The sequence below is a fragment of the Erythrolamprus reginae genome, unplaced genomic scaffold (genome assembly GCF_031021105.1).
Source record: "Erythrolamprus reginae isolate rEryReg1 unplaced genomic scaffold, rEryReg1.hap1 H_18, whole genome shotgun sequence".
NCBI classification, from domain to species: Eukaryota; Metazoa; Chordata; class Lepidosauria; order Squamata; family Dipsadidae; genus Erythrolamprus; species Erythrolamprus reginae.
This window is the reverse complement of record NW_027248471.1, coordinates 151,176-170,074: the sequence shown is the minus strand read 5'-3', so window position 1 is coordinate 170,074 and position 18,899 is coordinate 151,176. Positions and strand designations below refer to the sequence as shown.

The 18,899-nt window shown below is 44.2% G+C and overlaps 2 protein-coding genes across 2 annotated transcripts; both read right to left on the bottom strand.

Moving 5' to 3' along the window:
- Positions 1-215: 215 nt before the first annotated feature.
- LOC139155398 (olfactory receptor 14A16-like) lies at positions 216-1,175 on the bottom strand. The gene has a single exon (XM_070730527.1). The coding sequence runs from the start codon at positions 1,173-1,175 to the stop codon at positions 216-218; it is 960 nt and encodes a 319-aa protein (XP_070586628.1).
- Positions 1,176-9,506: 8,331 nt separating this feature from the next.
- LOC139155395 (olfactory receptor 14I1-like) lies at positions 9,507-17,913 on the bottom strand. The gene is made up of 2 exons (XM_070730526.1): positions 17,018-17,913; positions 9,507-9,570 (listed from the first exon to the last, which is right to left on the bottom strand). The coding sequence occupies exons 1-2, from the start codon at positions 17,911-17,913 to the stop codon at positions 9,507-9,509; spliced, it is 960 nt and encodes a 319-aa protein (XP_070586627.1).
- Between the last annotated feature and the right edge of the window lie 986 nt (positions 17,914-18,899).

Below are 18,899 nucleotides of genomic sequence, written 5' to 3'. Positions count from 1 at the left end.
AATGGATTTTAATTAACTACTTTTAATGATATACACTAATTAACCATAGTTATTCACTGACTATGTAAACTCATTTAGTTCCACCAATTTTACAATCAGAAAAACTTAACTTCTGAACCAAAATAATCTTCCTTGGTTAATTAGTTGACTTATCACATATTCATCCACTGAAGTGTAGTCATACTCCACAAATGTCAGGAAACAAATAGTATATACTAAAATATACATAACTGAGAATACGTCTGTAAAGTGTAGGATGGCAAATGGAGAATTAGCTTCCAGAATGCCATTTTAAACTCCTTGTTCCTCATGCTATAGATCAGTGGATTCATGACTGGGGGCATCAAAAAGTAAAACAAAGAAAACAAGGTATTTGAAGTTGATGGAGAGCTGGATGTGGGTTTCAGATATGCAAAGCTACCGCTTATCATAAACAGACAAATGACTATGAGATGAGGTAAACAGGTAGAAAAGGCCTTTTGCTTCCCTTGGGTAGATGGGATTCTTAAAACTGTTCTGAAGATCTGAACATAAGAAAAAGCAGTTATAATGTAGTAAAGAAAACCCAAAAAAGATCCAAAGATAACTGCCTGTTCTACTGCAACATAAAAGCTAGAACAAGAGATCTTGAGTAATTGAGGAATTTCACAGTATAACTGATTGATGATCCTGGAACAGAATTCTAATTTAGCTAAATTTCCCACATGGAGCATTGAATAAAACAGAGCACCTATCCAAATACTAGTTGCCATTTGGATGCAGGCTTTTTTGTTCATGATCATCTCATAATGCAGTGGCTTGCAGATGGCTACATAACGATCGTATGCCATGACACCCAGGAGAAAGAAATGAGACATGATGAAGAAAATAAGGAAGAAAACCTGGCAGAGACATCCAGAGTAAGAAATGGCTTCAGTGTTCATCAAGGAATTTAGCATGGACTTGGGAACTGTTACTGAAATTGAGCCAAGGTCTTGCAAGGATAGATTGACCAGAAAAAAATACATGGGTGAATGAAGTTGATGACTGTAAACAATGACAATGATAATGATGAGATTTTCAATGAGGGCTACCAAATAAATTATTAAAAAAACAATAACATGGACTATATGTAGCTCTTCAGTATCAGGGAATCCATGTAGAAGGAATTCATTGACTCTTGACCTATTTTCCATTCTGCATTTATATTTCAGGATTCAGAATAGAAGATAAAATCTTACACCTTTGTATCTATATCAGAATTCATGATGGAGTGAAATGCTTTTAAAATAATTTTCTTTAATCCAAGAGTGCTAGATAAAAACAGAGGTTTATCTATGGGATGCTTCTAATTGTCCTCAGAGGGCACATTTCTCAGGAGCCTAGTTTCCATTAACAACAAAGTCCATATAGGTCTGCAAAAAGTATTTAGAACTTTCTTTGTCCTCTCTTTATTCTATAGAGCAAGAAATACATGGCCCTTCACCAATGGTGGGCTATCAGCCAGAACATTAAATTGCGCTCGCTGCTGTGGCTCTTGTGGGGCTCTTGTGGGGCACTGAGGAGGCACCTTTAAGGCAAATTTGAGGGATTTGTTTTAATTTTGTTTTTCACAAAAGGTACCTGCAAAGGCTGGAGCTTTCTGGCTTCCCTCAGAGCTACTGTTACGGAAGCAAGGCTTCTTCCCCATGCCCATTGCCTCCAAAAGAGAATGAGAGGGGGAAAAGGTGATGGGAAGTCGGGGAGGTGGGGAGGAAGTGGTGAGAAGATGGAAGCAGGAATCCACCACCGCTTTAAAAACAGCCACCTGAAGAACTGGAGCCATGGCAAGATGTTGGTGCCCTTTGCCTCCGAAAGAGAATGAGACCTTTCATGCTATAAATATATCACTGTATTCATTGCTCAGTATCGCAAAACCTTTTACTTTGCGATCCCATATATATGGTCCCTTTGATTTATTCATCAATGAATAAATACTTGTTTTGATCAGAGCTCTGAGTGGTTTTGTATTTTTCCTTTTGAGTATTTTGCTTTTGGGATTTTTAGGGGGTTTTTCCTGACAAATTTTGGCGAGCCAGGCCAGGAGTGTAGTGACTTTTTCCTTGTACAGGCAGGGAGGAGGGGGTGGAGGGTTTTTTTTTCCCCTCTCCTTTTGTTTCTCCTGTTTATTCTTCTTCTGTCTGGGGGAAGGCTCCGAGAATCTAGGTTTACAAGGTCCCGGGACGGGGTGGCGTTTTGACAGCTGCCGGCACACATTGGGGGTGGTGAGTATAAACCATCTGGCATTCTGAATGTGTGGTGTGTGTGTGTGTATGTGATACGAAAGAAATGTCCGTTCTTTTTTGGGTACATTTCTTGTGTCTATAGCTTTGATGCATCAAAGTGTTGTTTAGCTGTTGCTGTGAAGGGGTCTTGTGGTATACCCTGTAGGATGGGGTCAAGACTTTCAGCTATGTGTCAGCGTTTTGGGAGTGTTGCTGAGGTTCCCACTATTCCTTCAATATCCCCATTGGGAGAGTTGCTAGCACAGTGGGATGAGGCTTGGCTGTCTCCTTATACCAAGGATTTGTCTAAAGTACTTATGATAACATATTGTACCAGGGAATGGCCAAAGCATATATTGATCAAGCCAAATTATAGGTGGAATAAGTATGAGGATTCAGATAAATATTGGATTACAGCATTAAGGAAGGTCCTGGAAGCTAAAGGGCTCCTTGATCAGATAATTTACGTAAAACCATGGGATTTTGTTGTTTGGGAAAGCCCCCTTTTGGGAGGGGGCAGAGGGGTTCCAATCCTTTATGAAAAAGAAGAAGATAGGAAGGGGTGAGATCCCTTAGAGTATCCCCTCTGCCCATCCTCTCCTCCCCCTGATTATGGGCAGGCTGCTGGACAGGCAGCAATAGCTGGATCTCCAGAAAGGGGTGATGTTAAGCCTGTTATATTGCACTCCCCTTCCCAGAGGGTCACTAGGTCAAAGGCTAGCGTTCTTCCATTAAGGGGAGTCCCTGGGGGATTAAATGCTGGAGGGGCCATTATTACTACCTTTGTGAATGTCCCATTAACCTCCTCAGATTTACGGAATTATAAAACGGTAATGCCTAATTTGAATAGTGACCCTATTGGAACTGCAGAATCATTAAACTTGTTTTTGGGTCCTAATGTGTATACATTTGCAGAACTGCAGTATATCTTGAGTTATTTGTTCACCACAGAAGAGAGGATTCAGATTAGAACGGCTGCTATGAATTATTGGACCAAGTCCCAGATAGGAGTCATAAATCCTGTAGTTGCAGAAGTGAAGTTTCCCTTAGCGGATCCAGAATGGGATGTAAACACTCCATAAGGTAGAAGACAGTTGGAGGATTTAAAGAAAATTATAATAGAAGGGGTGAAAACTGCAGTGCCACAGGGGACTAATTTAAAGAAAGCCTTTGAGGTAGGGCAATATGAAGATGAGACTCCCCATGATTTCCTTGATAGGATTAAAAACAGCTTAAACAAATTTTCTGGGGTTACGCCCAGCAGTGCCGAATATGAAGCCTTGCTTAAAATGCAGTTTGTGACGAATTCCTGGCCAGATATACAAAAAAAAAAGATTCAGAAATTGGAAGACTGGGCTAGTGCTGATATTACTAAATTATTGAAAGCTGCTCAGAAAGTTTATGTGAATAGGGAAGAGACTAAGAGTAGACAGAAGGCACAGTTGATGGCATCAGTTCTGAAAGCTGAAAAAACAAGTGAAAGAAAGGAGTTCGGGAGAGGTAGAGGAATGATATTACAAAGTCCCAATAGAAGGATGGGGATGGGGTCTTCATGGAAAAGGCCCCTAGGTGTAGAAAGTAAACAGTGTTTTGCTTGTGGCAGAGAAGGTCACCTGGTGAGAAATTGTCCCCAGAAGGCTAGGGATCAGAGGAGGAATCAGAGGTTATACTCCCTAATGAGGGATGATTGACAGACTCAGGGGTTTGAAGTAAGGTCCCACACTGAACCATTGATAAATCTTTTGGTGGGACCAGAGAAGGAAGACCAAAATTTTTTAATAGATACTGGTGCAGTAAAAACTTCGCTTTGTGCAGTACCTAAGGGGGTGGAGAAAGGCATAGAGACCATGAGAATTAAGGGGGTGCAAGGAATTATATTCGAAGTACCATTAGTACGGAATGTGAAAATACAGTATAACGATAGGGTCATAGTGTTGGATGTGATTATAGTACCAGAAGCCGGGACAAATCTGTTGGGTAGAGATGCTTTATCTTTATTGGGTTGTGAATTGACTTTGACAACAAGGGTCTGTGATATGAGGATGTTAACGGAAGGACAGGAAAGAAAAATAGACCCAATGGTCTGGGAAGCACCCGGAAATAGAGGAATACTGAAAATTGCTCCCTTAGTTGTAAATCTGAAGGAAGGAGTACAACCAATACAAGAGAAACAATATAGAATCCCCATAGAAGGAAGGAAGGAAAGGATTAAAACCAGTAATAGAGGCATTGTTATGGGATGGTTTAATTGAACCAGCTATGTTTCAATTTAATTCCCCTATCTTACCTGTCAGAAAACCTGATGGCTCTTATCGTTTAGTGGAGGATTTGAGGAAGGTTAATACATTAATTGCTACTAGGCATATTATAGTACCAAATCCATATACTCTTTTAAGTCGCATTCCGAATGCTCATAAATATTTTAGTGTTATTGATTTAAAGGATGCATTCTGGACATGTCCATTAGCTGAGGAATCACAAGATATCTTTGCTTTTGAGTGGACAGATCCAGACACTAATAGAACTCAGCAATTCAGATGGTGTGTGTTACCACAGGGGTTTTCGGAAAGCCCTAATTTGTTTGACAAATGTTGGAACAAGTGTTAGAAAAATTTCTAGTACCTGAGGGATTAAGTCTTCTCCAATATGTAGATGATCTATTGCTAACTGGGGAGAAGGTGGAGGATATGGAAAACGGCACAAATGCCTTATTGAATTTCCTGGGAGGACAGGGTTTGCGAGTGTCAGAAAAGAAATTACAATATGTTGAATTGGAGGTGAAGTATTTGGGTCATCTGATCAGCCATGGGAGTAAGAAAATAAATCCAGAAAGAATAGAGGGTATAATGAGGCAAGTCCTGCCAAAAGACAAGAAGGAGGTGAGGAGGCTTTTAGGCCTGGTAGGATATTGCAGATTGTGGATAGATGGATATACGGAGAAGGTGAGGTTTTTATATGAAAAATTGTTGGAAGAAGAACCATGGGAAGTACGATGGAAAAGGGAAGATGAGGACTGATTGCAGGAATTGAAGAAGGCATTGATACAGGCACTGGTTCTGAGTTTACCTGATTTGGAAAAGCCTTTCCATTTATTTGTAGCAGTTGAGGATGGAATAGCTAAAGGGGTATTGGCACAGGTATGGGCTGGGAAAAAGAAGCCTATAGCGTTTTTATCCAAATTGATGGATAATGTTGTAAGGGGTTGGCCTAGGTGTATACAAGCTGTGGCAGCCACCACCTTGTTGGTAGAAGAAAGTAGGAAATTGACTTTTGGAGGGGCATTGGTGGTGAGTAGCCCCCATCAGGTGAGGAATGTTTTGATGCAAAAGGCTCATAGATGGCTTACAAATTCTCGTTTATTGCAGTATGAAGTGATTTTGTCAACCCAGGACAATTTAGTACTTACGACAGATAGAAATCTCAATCCAGCTGAATTTCTATCTGGAGTAAGACAAGAGTGGGATGACATAGCACATGATTGTGTGGAAGTGATTGATTTGCAGACCAAGGTACGTGCAGATCTGAAAGACCGTGCAATAGATGGTGGAAGGAATTTATTCATTGATGGCTCATCCTGTGTTGAAGATGGAAAGCGGAACAACGGATATGCTATAGTAGATGGTGATACACATGAAGTGTTGGAATGTGGAAAGCTACCTACTGAATGGTCAGCACAAACATGTGAGGTATTTGCTTTATTACAAGCCCTAAAACTATTACGGAATATGGTAGGAAATGTGTATACAGATTCGAAGTATGCCTTTGGTATACTGCATACTTTTGGGAAGATATGGATGGAAAGGGGTTTGGTAACTAGTAGAGGGAAGGAATTGAAACGGGTGGAACTTATAAGGGCTGTGTTAGGGGCAGCAGATGGTCCCACACAGTTAGCTGTGATACATGTTGAGGCCCATAGGAAGGGGGCTTCGAAGGAAATAATGGGGAACAGACTGGCTGATGAGGCAGCTAAGAAAGCAGCAAGAGGAGAAGTGGAGGTGTCAGTAATGGCTTTAATACCAGTTGCAGAATGGGATGTTGCTCCATTATTTACAGATGAGGAAAAGGATAAGATGAGGAAAGAGGGAGTGAAGGAAATAGATGGGAAATGGTATACGAGTAATGGCCTACAGTTAGTAAACAAACCAACCATGAGGGCTATCTTGGAGAGAGTACATGAAGGATCCCACTGGGGAACCCAGGCATTGGTGGATTTTATAAAAAGCAGATATGTTTGCAGGGGCTATGCAGATAGTACGAAAATGTATTCATTGTATTAGAATAAATAAAAAGGTCAGCCGACAACAGGATAGGGGTGGTCGAGCTTTAGCCATATGGCCCTTCCAGAGAATTCAAGTGGATTATACTGAAATGCCACCAGTGGGAACATTGAAGTATCTACTTGTTATAGTAGATCATTTGACTGGTTGGGTGGAGGCTTTTTCTTGTGCATGCGCTAATGCACAGATGACTGTAAAAATACTTTTAGAACAAATAATACCACGGTATGGTTTGGTTGAATCGATTGATAGTGATAGAGGCACACATTTCACAGCCCAGGTAGTGAAACAGGTAATGCATGGTTTAGGTATTACCTGGGAATATCATCTGGCTTATAATGCATCTTCGGCTGGAAAAGTGGAAAGAAAGAACCAGACGATAAAAACCACGTTAAAAAAATTGATTTTGGAGTTAAAACTGCCATGGACGAAATGTTTGCCATTAGCACTATTACGTATACGTACAAGTCCAAGGAAGGATATAGGTATATCCCCATATGAAATGATGTTTGGTATACCATATACAGGAAGTATAGGAATGCCTAGAATAGAATTAAAAGATGTGTTCTTACGGCAATATATTCGAGGATTGTCGCAGTGTTTTTCTCATTTAAGGTCTAGAGGATTGTTGGCGCAGACCCCTCTGCTTGACTTTCATGTGCATGATATCAGGAGTGGTGATTGGGTCCTGGTTAAAGCCTTGACGGAGAGGAAACTGCAATCTCTTTGGGAAGGACCGTTCGAGGTTTTGCTAACTACAGAGACAGCTATCCGAACTAAGGAATGAGGTTGGGTCCATTATTCCAGGATTAAAGGACCAATTCCTTTACCGGACACTTAAGAGGAACTGTGATAAGGACCGGACAATATTCCGATTGAAGGATGGATTGACTTAAGCGGGACAAAGAAAGAGACTGAATAAAGTTTCCTTTGGACTTGGGTTAAATGGAATTTTGGGAGGTGGAGCTGTGTATTTGGTTGAGTGTGGTTGCTCTGTATATGATTATAATAGTCATATTAAGGGAAGATATCACTGAGTGGCTGAAATCCATGCTGTGGATGTCTGTGGATGTGAGTCCCCGAGACCAGGAGAACCGTTTGTAAAGCACAACATTACATAGTATATTTACTCCAAAGGGGGGGGGGCAGTTCACATTAGATTAGCAGTATGGGTAAAGAACAAACTCTGATGCTACTATTTTGGGACATAATATTGCACCTACAGGTGGGTATGGGATCAGAGACTGTTTTGCCTAGTTACCCTGTTACATGGCAGCAGCTTTGTTTCCATGCTGAATCTGAGGAGCAATATGCCCAAATAACTGCTGTTATATTGGTTGAGCACGATGAGGAAATCGATGCCGGAGTTTGTATCAGATCCACTTACGGTGATGGAATGAATTTGGGAAAATACCCTAGATGCAACCGCACATATGATGTTGATAGGGGATGGAAGGAAGTAGCGTACAAAATGGAGAATATATATATACAATGTCATGAACATTATGGGAATTATAATCCTTCATATCGAAAATTTCATATAATAGAAGAAGGTTTACTTATACCGTATCATGAGATTAAAAACCCTTCCAAGTTGGTATTTATTTGTGGCAATATAGCTCTACGGAAATTACCATACACTTGGAAGGGTAGATGTACTATTGGATATGTAATGAATGGAATACAAAGACAGAAGAGAGAGGTGAGGGAAACAGAGAAGAGAGACAAAAATGTGTTTCTGGAATTAATGAAAGTAGCTTTAAATAGTACTTCCTTCTGTGTGAATGGGGAAACAACTGTGTCAGATATAATTGCTACCTGTTTTGTTGGGGTCCCAATACCGGGGAAATTTATATTTGATGAAGTGAAGGTCATTATGAAACCAAATAACTACAAATTGGCCAAGGTGATAACATTGTTTGGGAACCCTATTAGACCCACTAAATGGACTAACCAGAAGAAGTTAGTGATAGAAGTAAAGAATATATTGCCTGCATATGATTGTGTAATCTATAGGCACTCAGAGAAGAAAATAGAGAAAGTGACATACACAGCAGTCCCGACCGATAATGCATTCTCATGTAAAGAGAGAGAGGAAGTGGAAGCTTTGGGACAGGTGTTATATATCCCGAAAGGGTAGTTCCTATTCTGCGGTCTATTGGCCTATTCGTTTATCCCAGCTCACGCAATAGGGGGTCCGTGTACCATAGGACGATTAACCACAATGATGGGGATAGCACACATTAAAGAAATTAATCAAGAAACACAGTTCTATTATGAAATGATGAATGCTACGATATATAATGGTAATCGTGTTATACCGGATGAGGGGGAGATCACTGACAGAGACGCAAACCCGGAACATGAGCAGGAGGGAGAGGAGGTAATACATACACCTCATGAACATATACCCCCTGATCATATCCCAGTACAATGGCCAGTGCAATGGCCAGTTTCACCTGTATTGTTCAATCCAGATCATGAGAATATATATAGAGGAAAAAGAGATGTTACTGAAATATATGATGCGGGGTGTAGTGATGAGGTGGTGATATTATCAAAAGTGGAAGCAGGATTAATTAGTATGTTCCCCTGGTTTGCTAATCAATATAATCATCAGCAGATGGGACATCTGGTATGTGCCCTGGCAAAAAGCATAAATGAAACGTCATCTATCATAGCTGCTTTAGCTGATGAAATGGGTGAAGTACGAAAATCAGTGTTGCAAAACAGAGTAGCCATTGATTATATCTTGTTAAGACTGGGTAATGGCTGTGAAGAATTTGAAGGATTATGCTGTTTTGATATAGATGACAAGAAACAGTTTATAGAAGCTAAGCTGAAGCATTTACATAATATTACTACGCATTTGAAGTATATTACAGAAAATGCTGCATTTACTGATATTTGGAACACATTAACCTCCTGGTTACCTAACTTCAAATGGCTGAGAAGTCTGTTTGTGGGGATTATTGTGATTATAGTATTATGTTTGATTACATGTATCTGTATTAAATGTATACCTTGTTGCGGCGCAGGCGGAGTAATAGTCGGACACAAGGTGTGGGTATAACGGGGTCACTTTTTATTCAAACAACTTAACTTCTTAACCGATTAACTTATTTAAGCCATTAACCCCACATGACCTGCAGGGTGCAAAAATCAAATGGGGGCGGAATTAACTTAAGCCAATTCAGACAGAGCAACCCTCGGGCGAAAACTCCTTGAAACTGGGTGCGGGTCATGGTAAACTACACCTACCCCCTGCACCATTACTACGCCACCCCTGGCGTGTGGGATGGCTCGCTACTGATCTATGTTAAACTCCAGCAAGCAAGCCACATGAGCGACCCACTCCCCGAACCCAGGCCGGTCGAGCCCTGTAATCCGAGAAGGAGCTCGCCCCTCACCTCAGTAGAGGTGCCCCTAAAGGAGATCACCAGTTGCTATTTACTTTATTTTCCGCCCCCTATCGGCCACAGCAGGGGGTGAAATTTTAATTTATTCCCCCTGCTCCCCCCCCCTGCACATATATGTGCAGGCACCTCTGCAGGTCAGATATAAATTTATCGTTCCCCCTGTCTGTCAAGTGTACCCCGTCCTGTCTATACAAGTCTATTAGGGATGCCCTGATGTCTGGATGGTCTATCACTCCACCCCCGGCCTGAATCACCCACTTCTTAACCGCTCTGTTTACCCTCTTCCTGGCCTTATCCACTGCAATAGGGCTTCTAGCCTGCCGCCAACTCCTCCTAGGCAGGATGTTGGACCACCACACACACATATCTGGCCACCGCTCCCAGATCACTTGCAAACCCTCCCAAATGTGCCACAGCAGATCGACACCTGTCATCGCTCCCAGATCGTTCCCACCAACGTGCAAAACCAAACAGCCCGGCACCCCTTGCACCTTCCCGCTGTTGAATAACAGGGGAAGAACCTCGTGCCACCGTAGGCCACGACGGCCCAGCCACTGAACAACCGCTCGATCCATCTCCAACTGCGTGCCGGGCGTCGTCTCACGGGCCCTCTTCTCGGCCCAGTATACCATGCTGTGGCCACATATCAGGATTCTGCGGCGCCAGTCAAGTACTCGTTCTAGAGAAAGGGAGGAAGCAGAGCAGCATCAGACGTGGCGGCCCGGCAAAACCCCCCGCCCCGCCCCACTCACCTAGGGGCGGATGTACATCCGGAAGGCCCCAGATCTCCAGCGGCCCACTGTCTTTATATCCAGCCTGCTGAAACCTTCGACTGCTGCCAACGACGCTGCACCTATTCTGAATGAGTGAGTCCCGTAACGTCTGGGGTCCAAGCCCAGCCTTGCCAGCGCCTTGGACGTGACAGCCCAGAATTGGTACCTGGTAAGGGGTTCACCGGACACATGACAAAACAAAAAACCCGGCTCTTCACCCCTATGGGCCCAATACGCCACCAGAGCCGCTACCGGGCACACCCGCCGGTTGTTAGCCCGGGAAAGTTGGACCGTCACCCCTCGACCCCTCTGGTCGGTCTTGGACCGTCTAAGCCTCAGGGACACCGAGCCGCGACGTAACTTGATGTCCCTTGTGGTGAATGCCTGGCCGGAGCTATCGGCTCGGGAAGCTGCAAGAACCTCACTAACCCGAAAAGCCCCGAAAAACAAGGTCACCGCAACCGCGTGGTACAGTGATGCCTCATACTCAGAGCGGCAGAGCCGACCCCACAGCTCGTAAAGCCCCATCAAGTGGGCGAGCTTTAGGGGACGCCTGCTGTCACCCTGGGCCTGACCTTTCTCCCTAATCCACCCCTCCAATGTCTTCCTAATCCTGAAATCCCCTGTGGTGTCCAAAAAGCCCCGAGACTTGGCTACGAAGGCCAAGCCTGCCAGCTTGCCCCTAATCGTCCGGGCAGACAACCCACGGCGACGGTTAAGCACGCAGAATTCGAGCAGGTGTTCGACCGGGGCAGGCCAAAGCTGATCGTATCTCCTATCATGACGAAAAGCCCAAAATTCCCTACCTGCCCGCTGGTATGATCTCCTGGTGCTGGGGGCTATGGACAAATCCATGGCCCTGCTTACGTCGGCCCTCCAATCAGCCACAGATGCTGTGGGGCTGCTTCCGGGTGCTCCTCGGCCTGTGGGGCAAGCAGCCGGAACCTAGCCAACTGCCCCCTTGACAGAGCATCAGCCACCCCGTTTCTTACCCCTGGAACATGGTGGGCCCGGAAGAGCATATTATTGGCGAGGCATCTCGCTACCATATGCCGGACCAAACCCATAACCCGTTCATTTCTAGAGGAGAGTGTATTCACTACGTGTACTACCGCCATATTGTCGCACCAGAAGTGGACTGTCTTACCGGCAAAACTGGTGGCCCACAGCTCAATGGCCACGACAATTGGGAATAGCTCCAAAAACGTCAAATCCCGACAGATGGCCTCACCGCGCCACTCTTGCGGCCAGTCAGCACGAAACCATTTGTCCTGCCACACCACACCAAAACCAGTCGTGCCCGCCGCATCGGACTTCACCTGAAAGTCCGCTTTGAGCAGCATATCCTGTCTCCATAATGACACACCGTTGTACCCGTCCAGAAACCCTTGCCACACCACGAGGTCCTCCCTAACGCTCTTCGACAACCTGATCCTGTGGTGCGGCTTCGTCAAGCCGACCGTTGCCCTATACAGTCTAAACATAAAAGCCCTACCCGGCGCAATCACACGACAAGCAAAATTTAACAGGCCAGCCAGCTCCTGAACCTGTCTAAGAGTCACCTTCTTCGTGGCTCGGGCAACCCTCACCGCATCCTTGAGTCTAGTCAGTTTATCATCGGGTAGCCTACACGTTTGCGCAACGGAGTCCACCTCGATGCCTAAAAATGTCAGTCTGGTCGAAGGCCCCTCAGTTTTTTCGTGAGCCAAAGGTACGCCCAAATCCAAGCATAAATCCTGGAAACCTGTCATTCCCCGCTGACAGTCGTCGGAGCCCGCCGGCCCCGCGAAAAGAAAATCATCCAAATAGTGCACGACAGACGCAATGCCTGTACTTTTAACATGTGCCCACTCCAAAAATGAACTAAACTTCTCAAACAGCGAGCAGGATACAGAACAACCCATTGGCAGGGCCCTATCAACAAAGAACCCGCCATCAAACTGAAAGCCTAACAGGTCGAAATCCCCCGGATGAATGGGCAAAAGCCGAAAGGCCGATTTGATATCACATTTTCCCATCAGCGCCCCCACTCCGCACGCCCGGACCATCGCGACAGCCGTCTCGAATGGTGTGTAGCGCACCGAGCAGAGCTCCTCGGGAATGTGATCGTTCACCGATTCACCAGGGGGGAACGACAGGTGATATATGAGCCTGAACTCTCCCGCGGCCCTCTTGGGCACCACCCCGAGTGGGGACACCTGCAGGAAGGGCAGGGGGGGCTACGCAAAGGGGCCCAAAACCCGGCCCTCGCGCACCTCCCTCATAATTTTGTCCCGCACTACGTGGCCCATACCTGCCACAGACCTCAAGTTATCCGCCATGCAGGCCCTACGCGGCCCCCCGTACGGGATCCTGAAGCCCGCGGAGAACCCCGCGAGCAGAAAATCAGCACCCTTCTTGGGGCGGTAGCCGGTGAGCCAATACTGCAACCTGTCCAATCTAACGGGGTTGGGCCCCTTACCTTGAGCTCCTCCCGGTTGGGGTTTGGCAGGGGTCCCGGCGTCCTTGGAGCTGGCCCCTCCCCTTCCCCTGTAACAAGCGGAGGTCGGGTGCCTACCATTACACAAGGCGCAGGCGTGGCGAAAACGACAATATGACCTGGAACAGGCCCCCCTGGCGCCGTACTCGTAACAGTACGGCGGGCCTCGAAAGGACGACCCAGTCGCGCTACGCTGGCCGGAGGCCGGGGTCCCCGTACCCACCGCCGGGCGGGGAAGAGTAGCCTCCTTGCCCGTCGTCAAAAGCAGATGACCTGTGGGCGTTCGCCCACTGGCCGGAGTCGACGCTTGCTGCGTGGCCTGAAGCCACAAATTGTTATGCCTCATATCCCAAGGCCAGTGTCTATTGTGGGCGGCGAACCTACGGAAGTCCTCATCATAACGCTTCCAAGCCTCGCCCCCAAACTCCTGATAAGCTCTCAGAATCATGTTCATGTACAAGATGAGCTCATGGGTCTTATGGACGTCATCTTCCACAACCACAGAGTGGTAGGCCAAAAATGCATACGCCCACGACAGAATTCCCTTGTCCATTTTGGTATCTTTCGGGTCATCCGACCCCTTCTTACCCTCCTTATCCCTATCCTTCTTAGACTTCTCAGGTAGCAAAATCTGAAAAATGTCCACATAAGCGCCCCGCCAAATTTTACGCTTGAGGGCCTGGGACATGTGCATACTAAGCGGAGTGTCCGGGAGGCCAGGTGCGAAAGGATTATCGCTGTCAAAAGAGGTGCTGGTGGACCCAGAGGTGGTCGACCCTGAGCTATCCCTCGAGGTATCCCTCTTCCTCTTGTGCCTCCCGGCCGCTACCCTTCTACGCCCCCTCCTCCAAACTTGAGCAGCTGTGCGGGAGCGCCAGGTCCTATGACCCCCATGTGTTGTGCGTTTCGTAGCCCGTAGCCTGCCGCGAGGCCCTCTTGGGAGGGACCACCGGTGCCTAGGCACAGGGCACTCACCCCAGTGAGAAGAGTCGTCGTCTGCATCCTCGGAGCCGGACACCGTTCTCCTGGCCTTCCTCTGCCTGCTTTTCTGTTTCGCGCGCCGAGTCCCGCGCGCCCTCCGCGGGCTGTCTGCAGACTCCGATGAGCTCCGAGACCCCTCTGCATTGGCAACGCACGTGGCACGGCCCCGCCGGGACCTGCCCTGCTTCCTTGGCCTCTCATCAAGTTTCTCAAGCAAGGAAGACAGTAGATGTGAGGAAACCGAAAGGGAATCCCCCTCCCCCTGCTCCCTCCTGGCATGCCCTGCAGCAGGGGCCTCAGCCCCAAACAGCCCAGTTTCTGATCCGCTGAAAGTCACCTCCTCTGCCCCAGTGGCCTCACCCGCTCCCCCCGGTGCTTCCACCGGCAGGGCCCGGCCCTGGCGGCGACCCCTCGCCCCTGAGGAGGCCCCCCTGCGGCCCACTGCGCGCCCCCGGGGGCTCACCTCCCCGCTGGGGCTGCCTTCCTCCACCGGCCTCCTTGCCAGCCGTGCCCCCGGGGCCTCATTCCAAGTTCGCTTGGGGGCCCACTTCCTCCCAGTGCGGCGTGGCTCGATGGGGGGGGGCCCTTGCCCTCTGGCCTGCCCCCCCATGGCCCGCCGCCGTGCCCCCGAACGACTCCGTCCACCCCCCGCCATGTATCTGTGCCTAAATGCGCCTCCAAACCCTGTGGGGGGTGTCGCCGAAGCGAACTGAGCCTCCAGCCGCCGCTCGCGGCTCTTCTGGCCTCGAAGGCCGAAGCTCCGTCGACGATCCGCTGCTCCGCCGGCCTTCGGGCCTGTGACGCAGCAACCCGGGCCGACAACAGCAGCAGCAGCCTCGCCTCACGATGCTCTGGGCGAGACTGCTGCGCCACGAGGCAGCCCCCTTTTATAGGGCTGCCTGGCTCGCCCGGCCAATCGGTGCCCACGCACCGCACCACGTGATCACGGCACCCCAACGTGGGTGCCGTGACTCCGCCCCCAACATGGCGGCCTCCTGCACCGCCGATCGCCGCAAACCCCACCGGCCGGTAAGTCGGCTGTGGGAATTGTGTAAGCTGTTGGAAAGCCCTATGGAGAAATACAGATTGTTTGTTTGTTTGTTTGTTTGTTTGTTTGTTCGAATTTGTATGCTATCCAACTCCTGAGGGACTCTGGGAGGCTAATGATAAATTATAATAAATAATAAATGTATATTTATTCTGAATTTAATAAATAAATCACCTTTTAAAAAGTAAACATACCCTTGGGTAAAATGTTTCTACATGTCTATAATGACTTATATGAAATTGGAAACCCATTTCAAAACTATTGATTAATAGTGATATGTACATATCCAGTATATGTGGCTTAATTAAGGAAATATTTTCATTTGACCCAGATATATTAAATATACCACATACACATATTAAAAAAAACCTTTTCAAAGGCATTCTTTATGCTTTTTAACTATTTTTTGTCATTGTGTTCTGCAGGTGGAATGTTATGTATCTGAAAAATTCAACCAACAAACCTTTTGGTGTCCAGGATTCTTGTGCATACATACGGTTAACTTTATTAAAGTAATATCTTCTTTTGCCCCAGATATATTACACAATGTTCCATATGCACATATGAAATAAGCTCTTCAAAGACATTCTGAAATGAAAACATTTTTTCATTATGTTCTCTAGATGGACTAGTAGGTATCTGAAGACCTCAAGCATTGAACTCTTTGGATGTCCAGCATTCTTGAAAAGCAATTAAGTCAAATCTACTAAAATCATCCTGGTGATTATTATTAACGGTAGATTATTAAATCATTAATCAGCATATAAATCAGCATATGCTATTATTAAATCATAATAGCATATTTAGTTACATGCATATAATAACATGTTCTTCTATCTTTCTCAAATATTTATATATATATATCATATATTTTTTCAGAAATCTATCATAAAGGAACAAGTACTAAATCATATTATTTTCAAATATATTTTATCTACATAAAGTTTGTCTTGATGGAATAGTTTATATTTCACATCTGCACCTTTTTATCTTTTTATAGTAAGTTAACCTGTCCACAAGTGGAGAATTCAGGATTATTCCCTGTATACTCTTTTTCTCCTTGACATAGATAATGAAAGGATTCAATTAATTTATTTTTCAAATATAGGTTTTGAAAGAGCAACCCCAATGTCCTTATTTCTTATGCCATGGATTGCAGTTATAATGTCAAGGTTCGATAGAGCATTAGAAGGAATTGTCTGGAAAACAAGCATTAAGCAAATATATGCAAAAATCAGTGAGAAGCCAGAACTTGAAAAAGCTTTTTAATGAAAAGGAAAAATTGTACAGTTGCCTTTTGAAAAGCACCATTGGGACAGCCAAGACTGAGATGATTAAGAATCTCCATAGGCAAGTCTGTGAGAAATTGCACGCAAGCAGAGATAGTATTTTTCATTTCTTAAACAGAAGCAATTCTCAGAACAGAGAAGATCTCCACTAAAGCTAAATTAGGATGGAACACCTTCGGTTCCAAAAAGTAAAGATGGACAGGAGAAAAATGTAGAAAAGACCAGGATCATTATATTTAATATTACTAAATTGAACTGAAATAAAATGCAATACAGTTCTTCCATATCTAGATCAATAAGGGCAAGTGCTTGAGAAATTATATCATTAGAAATATGCATATGTATAATCATCATCACTTTTTCAAGATAAGCTAAGCTAAACTAAGATATTTAAGGTATGTATGGAATATAAAGTTTACTTTTGTCCCTCTCTTTTTTCTTTTTAACATTAACACAGATAAAGAAATACATCCAAGGTCACAAATGACCAAATGACCATAAGCTAAGAAGTTTTGAAATAGTAACTCTGATGTCCTTGTTTCTCATACTATAAATTAATGGATTCAGCATGGGTGGAAATATGGAATAAATTAATGTAATTATGAAATCAAGATTTGATGGTCTGTTAGAAGTGGGTCTTAGATAAGCAAAAGAAACAGTAAACAAAAACATAGAGAATACACTAAGGTGTGGTACACAAGTAGATAATGCCTTTTTCCTTCCTTGAACAGAAGGAATTTTCAGAACAGCAGAAAATATTTCTACATAAGTAACTATTACAAAAGCAAAACAACCAGTTGATAATACAGCACTAAATGCTACAACTCCAATTTCAGTTACATATAATCCAGAGCAGGCAATCTTAAGTAAATGAGGAATTTCACAGTAAAATTGATTGACGATATTAGAGCAGAAAGGAATAGTAAACGTTTCAGTAGTGTGCAATGTAGCATTAAGGAAAGTGGCAATCCACACACTGCAGATCATTTTGGTGCAGGCCTTCCTGTTCATTATCATTTCATATTGTAAAGGGTTGCAAATGGCAACATATCTATCATACGCCATGACAGTGAGCAAAGCAATATCAGATCCAAGGAAGAAGACAAACAAGAGCACTTGAGTAACACATCCTGAGTAAGAAATATGCCTTGTATTTGTAACAGAATTAAAAACAGCTTTGGGGATGATGACTGAAACAGAACCAATATCTTGCATGGCTAAATTCATTAGAAAGAAGTACATGGGAGTATGAAGATGGTAGTCAAAAGCAACAGCAAAAATGATGACAAGATTCCCTGTTATCGTCATTAAATATAATATAAGTAATAAAGTTATGTATATCATCTGTAGCTCCCAAATCTTTGAAAATTGCAAAAGAAAAAAGATGGATGTATTATTTTCCATTCTTGTCCATGAACCATGATATCTGCAGGGGGAGAAAAGTAGTGAAATGTTTTATATTCAGTTCACTTTCAATAGATTTTATGATTAGCTAAACAACTTTCAATAAAATTAAACCTCTATTTACTAATGGACTAAAACCTTTCTAAGCTATATGACCTTACTCTTCAATTGTGTTGCTTAATTTTTGTGTGGTGACGATCACAAGGATACATTGTACTCTGGGCTTACCTCGCTTTGGCAATTTGTGAAAACAAAATATTCATAAATAGAATAAAACGTTCTAGAGAAAATAGTTTTAGAGAATGAAATGATGGAGTAAGTGAAATTGAAAAAGTCATTCCTACGGGTGGCTTACAATCTAAAGGGTCGATACTTTGAATTCTTGTGGCTTCAGCCATACTCAGGCTAATTACCTCTATTCTTTTGTTGGGTTGCTGTCTTTGCTAGTTCTTGGACTCTCCCTCCCTCTGTCCCTGACCCGCTCTCTCCCCTGACCACCATCTCAGATCTTTGAGTTGAATTTTAGATATATTAGATATATTTGGCAAATGCAGACAAAGTGAACATTTTTATATCACTAACACAAAAAGCAAACACACCAACAAAAAACTTTATTTTAAAGTTCCGAGAATGGCTGAACTAGAGGAAGAGGCGGACAAACTATTTTTCCCTTTCATGAAAAATGATTTGCCTGTCTCTTCCACTAATATTATATCTAGCTAAGTTGATAAAGTTTTGCAGCATTAACATCTATTAAAATATACCACTTATTGTGGCTATAGAAATATTGGTGCTTCTTAGCTCCACCATATGAAATATAGAATGGGAACTTTAAAGACTGCCTTCATTTCTAAATCTCATTAAGCTCTTAAAGAAATTAGAAGTAATTTTAGTACAAATAAATAAGTTCTGATTTGATTTAAAGGGCAATTAATCTACCATACTGGATATTTTAAGAAAAAAAAGAAATTAATCATCAATGAGAT